Genomic DNA, 6,729 nt, shown 5'->3' with positions numbered 1-6,729 from the left:
CCTCTCGCCCCCAACAATCTGGGTCCCCATTTTACCGAGCTTGGAAGGATGGAAGGCTGAGCCCACCTTGAGCGGGTCAGGATTGAACTCCTGGCAGGGGGCAGAGTCAGCCTGCAATACTGTATTCTAACCATTGGGAGAGAAGGAAGGAAGGAAGGAAGGAAGGAAGGAAGGAAGGAAGGAAGGAAGGAAGGAAGGAAGGAAGGAAGGAAGGAAGGGGAAGAAGAAGGCAAGGGAGGAAGAATGGAGGGAAAGTGGGAAGGAGGAAAGGGAAAGGGAGGGAAGGAAGGAGGGAGAGTGGGAGAGAGGAAGGGAGGAAGAAGGGAGGAAAAGAGGGAAGGGAAGGAAGGAAGGGGAAGAAGAAGGGGAGGGAGGGAGGAAGAATGGAGGGAAAGTGGGAAGGAGGAAAGGGGAAGGGAGAGAAGGAAGGAAGGACTAGCAAAAGCATTTAGACTTATATACCACTTCATAGTGCTTTTACAGCCCTCTCTAAGTAGTTTACAGACTCAGACTCTTTCCCCCAACAATCTGGGTCCTCATTTGACCCACCTCGGAAGGATGGAAGGCTGAGTCAACCTGGAGCTGGTGGTGAGATTTGAACTGCTGAACTACAGCTAGCAGTTAGCTGAAGTAGCTTGCAGTGCTGCAATCTAACCACTGTATCAACCCCGGCTCAAGATTGGGGCGATCCTGGTGCAAAACTTAAAGGATCACGGTAGAGGAGCGCTTTCTATGGTTCAAGACGAGCACCAAGACCACACGGAAAATGCAAAGGAAGACTTGTGATTTGTGAGGTTGATTGGCCATAAGAAAGTACAGCTTATGGAAAGAAGGCAGTGATGGTATTAACCTCAGAGAAAGTGGATAAAATCCATAGGCATTTATAACTAGTGTAAAGGTCACAAGCCATTTTCTTGGTTTTTTTCTATTGTTTTTTCTCATAAGTTCTGGGGCCGGTCATATTATATTACTTTTTTTCCCCAGTAACTGAATGATGGCTAAATGAATGGTTATATTATTATTATTATTATTATTATTATTATTATTATTATTATTATTATTGTTATTATTATTATTATTATTGTTATTATTATTATTATTATTATTATTATTATTATTATTATTATTATTATTATTATTTATTGGATTTGTATGCCGCCCCTCTCCGCAGACTCGGGGTGGCTAACAACAGTGGTAAAACAACATGAACAATCCAATTAATAAAACAACTAAAAAACTCCTACTATAGAAAACCAAACATACACACAAACATACCATGCATAACTTGTAATAGCCTGGGGGGAAAGGATAACTTAACTCCCCCATGCCTGGCGACAAAGGTGGGTCTTAAGTAATTTGCGAAAGACAAAGAGGGTGGGGGACGTTCTAATCTCTGGGGGGAGTTGGTTCCAGAGGGCTGGGGCCGCCACAGAGAAGGCTCTTCCCCTGGGGCCCGCCAAACGACATTGTTTGGTCGACGGGACCCAGAGAAGGCCAACTCTGTGGGACCTTATCGGCCACTGGGATTCGTGCGGTAGAAGGCAGTTCCGGAGGTATTCTGGCCCAATGCCATGTAGGGCTTTAAAGGTCATTACCAACACTTTGAATTGTGACCGGAAACCGATCGGCAGCCAGTGCAGGTTATAAGTGAAGAATCACTTGCATCTGTATAAATGTAAAAGGGCCAAATTATAAATATTAAATATAAGTTAAATTAAATATAAAACAGCCAATTTACAAATGTCTCTTTTCTTTTATGTACACTGAAAGCATCTGTACAAAAGACAAATTCCTTGTGTGTCCAATCACACTTGGCCAAAAAAGAATTCTATTCTATTTATTCTATTCTATTCTATTTCACCTACTGAAAAAAGAGATAGAATAGCACAGAAGACGGGATCAGGAAAAAACATAACCTGGGCAGGGGAAAAAAGAGGGAAGATGTAGTTCCATTTATTTATTGAAGCTTTATTTTATTCCCCCTGATCCTGTCGTAACCAGAACTTGAAATGTTTTCAGTACATAAGTTAAAAACAACAATATTTCACATAGGACACAAAGTCACACTCTCGATACAGGGCACACACAACTGCACCCAATGTACATCAGAACATATGTATATATATATATATATATATATATATATATATATATATATATATATATATATATATCTTACACAACCAAACACAGCAGTTTTAAAACTTCAGCGAAACTCACAAGATGGATGTGCCAGGCTGACACACCCAGGTTTACAATCATACGATGTGCAGTTCTGGGTTTGGGCTTTTTAAAAGGGTAAACGAGAGAAGGATGGTGCTAAAATTACATATTTAGCAGCACTGCCCCCCACAAAAAAAACCCTGTTGCAGACCCATCTTCCTTCTCATTCCAAGAAGCCCCGTAAACTCTTCGCTGCAATTACCTCCCCGAGCCTTTTAAAACAGACCTCAGAAATGCAAGCAAACATCTGGATTTAAGTCTTTGCATTGAACGGATTGTAGACTAGGGTCCTCACTCACGTTCGGTTCAGTGCTGCTGCTCTGCCCGACTTTCCCCACCTCAAAGAGAAAAACCTTCAAGATTGAACAACAGAATAGAGAAGGGAAGGAAAAAAACCAAATTCACATGAGCACAAAAGACCCAGAAATATTAAGGGATAAAAGGAGACCAGACGATACTCGTTGACTCCTGCAGCCTTCACAGAATAGAGGCCACATCCTGGATTGCTGTAGCTTGCAGAAACTCTGGGATAAATCCACGCAAAGCCGTCTTTAAATCTTACTCCATGTTTTCAGCCGTCTGGGAGTTGAATTTTGATGCCTTTTTGCCCAAACGCATTTGCAACCTTCCATGGTTGGTGCATCTCTCAATGTGTTGCTTCTACTGTGTTTTTAGCTGCTTGGGAGAATTGGACATCTTCTTCCCCCAAAGTGGAAGTAAAGCTGAGCTAGAAAAATTTAGCAGAGGCCTCTCTCTCCAGATGTGGTGGTTTGGGATTTGTTCCCCCTGCAGGATTAGGAACAGCAAAAGCCAGCTGTGCAGAATGCTGAGGTGTTGAGCCTCCTCCAGATGCCTCTTCTCAGCCCCAAACTTTTTGGTTTTCAACCCAGATTGGAACAAAACTATAAACAGAAGCGACTAACTGGCAAAGGACAGGCTGCTAGAGACGGCAAGCTGCTTGGTTTGGAAAGCACCAGAGAAGGATCTGGTTAGCGAATAGAAATATTAAGAGGGTTTAACAAAGGGGAGCATTGAAATATCCTATCAGTAGAAGTCACAACCACTCCCAACTTAGGCTCTAGAGCAGATTCAACATAGACAACCAACTTCTACGCAAGGATTCTTGCCTTGAACGCACAAAGGAGGAAACATATCAAAACCATGTTCTTTTGGCGTCCTCTCCTGATAGAGAAGAGAACTGCAGGGGTTCCAACATTTGTGGGTTGTAAGATGAAGGCTAGCTGTCATTCCTGAATAATAGGCATATGTACATACACACACACACACAAAGAGAGAGAGAGAGAGAGATGGGAAGGGAAGGGAAGGGAGAGAAAGAGTGAGATTGATTTTCTTGTGCATTCTGCAACTCAACCAACAGCTCCCTAGCAGCTGTGTCTTTCCCCAAAGATAAGAGAAACCAACATTCATCCAGCCACACAAAGAGAATGGAAAACACTCCCTTACATATCCAACGTCAACCTGTCCTTAGAAACACACATGTATCCCAGATACAAAACCAGAGGTTGGTCATCAAAGGGGTGAGAAGCAGCACAGAGGAGACTTCTCAAAATGGGAGAATGTTGAAGAATATTTTTGGCTGCCCCCCCCAAAGATTGGGGCCCTGTTGTGGCCCTGTAAACTTCGTGTTCATGAATGGTGGGAACATGGTAGCACCTCATAGACAACCCTCCACCTACTTCATGTGGGCCGACCAGACAAAGACTATGTGAAGCTGACAAACTGGAGAGATGGGATCAATCTTGGTCAACCAGTTGACCAAACGATCAACTGGCTGGCCAACTGAGTCAGCCACACTGGTGGATTTGTTCTTGTTACAGCTCCGGGGTCAGATCAGCTTCCTGGTTTTATCAATATTGCATTGAAAACAACCCAGAACTACTCCAGGAAACCAGGAATCTGGACTCGGTTTTCTTGCACAGCATCCTAGGATCCAAAAATACGAAGGTCAGCACCTGCCGACCTTTCAATATCTTTCTCTGCCCAACGGGGTGAATTGAACCAGGCCCTCCACAAATACCTTTCTCCAGAATTACCAGCTCTGTAGAAAAACTAAAACACTCATATCCGTTTGTCGTTCCATCGCAACTTGTGTGCACGCCCTATTTTACATTTCACAGCTGTTGAAGAAAAAATATATCCTGGCTGCTTAAAATAGTCTGTGATCATGTGTGGAGGGGTTTTTCGGACCTTCTCAAAAGGCCCTGGCCCCCCAAGGACTCTCCCTGCCTTGCATCTCTCCGGGGGGCGGGGGGGCAAAGCCAGGGCTTTCATGCCCAAAGTCTGAGGACCCTGTTGGGTGTCCTTGAGGCTGCAGAAGGAGACAGGCGTCCTTGGATGAACGAGCTCTACGTCTACGGGCTGCTTAGCACAGCACGACACGGCTTAATAGCAATCATGCAGGATTATTGCTGAGTCTGCGGGGGTGGGTGGGTGGGTGTCTGTTGATTGAAAAGCCCATCTGAAGTCTCAAGACGGTCCCAGAGACAGAGTTTCGCAGCCTTTTGCCTCCGCCGGCCTCTCCTCTCCATCCTTGGTCCTGGCAAAGCAGGCGGTGGAGCTATTCAGCCGCCATTTGGTCAATGTGGTCACTCAGGAGCTTGTACTGTTCTGGAAGGAGAATCAAAGGAGAACCAGCTGAGAGAGCTTGCAAACAGGAAGGGTCAGTTCAAGTCAGCAGTGGGGAGAACAGCTTGGAGCTCCAGATGAGAAGGAACCGTTCCACCCTAGAGAATGGAAATCCCTAGACTAAGGGTAGGCCCAAGTTGGCTCTTCTATGACATGTAGACTCCTGAGCCAAACATGCTATATGACCCATCCTGATGGCAGTTTCAAATCTATGTCTAAAGGTATATCAGGGGTGCTCTAATCCCTTGTAGTCCACCTAGGGTCCATTTCATCCTTCCTTGGCCCCTGGGGGCCCAGAGAACAGCAGGCATGGGGCAAAACTGACGCATAAGAGAGGTAGAGAAGCTACAAGGTTTTCTCTGGTGCTTCTTTTGTAGGCAATGAAATGAGCAATTTGTGGGTCTTTGATGGGCCACCATAAATGACTGCACTGAAAGTCCCAAGGGTCCTTCCTTTGCCTCAGAAGGTGAGAGATTGGGAGTGGAGTCCATGATCTGCAGACCATAGGTGGATCTTTCAGGGTAAGGTATAGTATGGTTCAGGGGTAGGCAACGATGGCTCTTCTATGACATGTGGACTTCAACTCCCAGAATTCCTGTGCTGGCATGATTGGCTCAGGAATTCTGGGAGTTGAAGTCCACATGTCATAGAAGAGCCAACTTTGCCTACCCCTGCCCTAGACCATGGATAGGCAGAGTTGGCTCTTCTATGACATGTGGACTCAGAATTTCCGAGCCAGCATGATTGGCTCAGGAATTGTGGGAGCTGAAATCTACAAGTCCTAGAAGAGCCAATTTCGCCCACCCCTGGCCTAGACGTTCATCTCCCTCAACCTAGTGCCCTCTAATGCACTAAGCTAGACCAAAGGTGTGTCCTTCTTTGTCAACTATAAGACCTAGGCTGGCTGGGGAATTCTGGCAGCTGAAGCCCACAAGTCTTGAAAACTGTCAAGGTTGGTCAAGCCTGCACTGGACCAAAACAATTCTACAACATTTGTCATCCACATTGCAAGAACAGCAAATTCTCCATCACTCTGTTTACAATTTGGGCTTCCTCCATACTCCTTCTGTCAAAACCATTCTTCTTGGAAAACTGATGTCCTCCAAGTGTCTGGGGATCAGCTTCAGTTACAAGGGGGTTACATATCTGGGGGGCAGCAGGCAGCCTAAGGCAATGGGTGTATCTAAATCCCCAAAATAGCTTTTTCCTGTGGAAACCTGAAGATGTGTGGACTTCAACTCCCATATTGGCAAGGAATTCTGGGAACTGGAGTCCACAGGAAGTTGCCACTTAAGTGTCAGAGGAGCAATGTATAGAACAGTGATTCTCCACCTTGGGAGACTGAAGATATATGCACTTCAACTCCCAGAAAGGTTGGCTGGCAGAATCTGGGATTTGAAGTCCACCCACCTTAAAGATGCCCAGGCTGAGAAGCACTGCTCTGATGGGAAACTGCTCATCTTCTTAACCCTTTTTTCCTTCCCCAAGATGTCCCTGGCTTTGTAAACACTCCGAGATCTTTCCAGGCTCACACCTACCTTCATCCAGGTTTCCAATCACTGCCTGCTTCTTCAGGAAGTCATTGCAAAGTTTCTTGTTCAGCCCAAAAGCCAGCATGTTATGAGTGAAAGTTCTGGTCAAGGAAAGTAAAGAGATGTCAAGACAAGATCTTCAGATATCCCAAAAAAGTAGAAGGTCCTCATAGACCTTCCGAGAATGCACAATGCAAAGGGCACACTGCATTTGGTCACCTGGAGATGAGAAGACCTTAGGGACACATACATTTCTAGTATGATTTATGGCATGCGTTTATTTATTAATTGGATTTAAAATATAATGACGGCCTTAAGAGAGAGAGAA

General features: G+C 45.1%; 1 protein-coding gene across 4 annotated transcripts in view; it reads right to left on the bottom strand.

The window, feature by feature from the left end:
* Positions 1-1,952: 1,952 nt before the first annotated feature.
* KIAA0513 (KIAA0513 ortholog) overlaps positions 1,953-6,729 on the bottom strand; it is a 38,401-nt gene continuing 33,624 nt past the window's right edge. For all 4 annotated transcript variants that reach the window (XM_070761847.1, XM_070761845.1, XM_070761844.1 and 1 more), the window contains 2 exons: positions 6,408-6,502; positions 1,953-4,851 (listed from right to left, as the gene is read on the bottom strand). In XM_070761847.1, coding sequence (XP_070617948.1) covers positions 4,802-4,851; positions 6,408-6,502 — 145 coding nt within the window. In that variant the 3' untranslated portion in view covers positions 1,953-4,801. The remainder of the gene's footprint in view (positions 4,852-6,407; positions 6,503-6,729) is intronic.

Source organism: Erythrolamprus reginae, chromosome 9 (genome assembly GCF_031021105.1).
Source record: "Erythrolamprus reginae isolate rEryReg1 chromosome 9, rEryReg1.hap1, whole genome shotgun sequence".
NCBI classification, from domain to species: domain Eukaryota; kingdom Metazoa; phylum Chordata; class Lepidosauria; order Squamata; family Dipsadidae; genus Erythrolamprus; species Erythrolamprus reginae.
The sequence above is the reverse complement of the archived record's forward strand: the minus strand, read 5'-3'. Positions and strand labels throughout refer to the sequence as shown.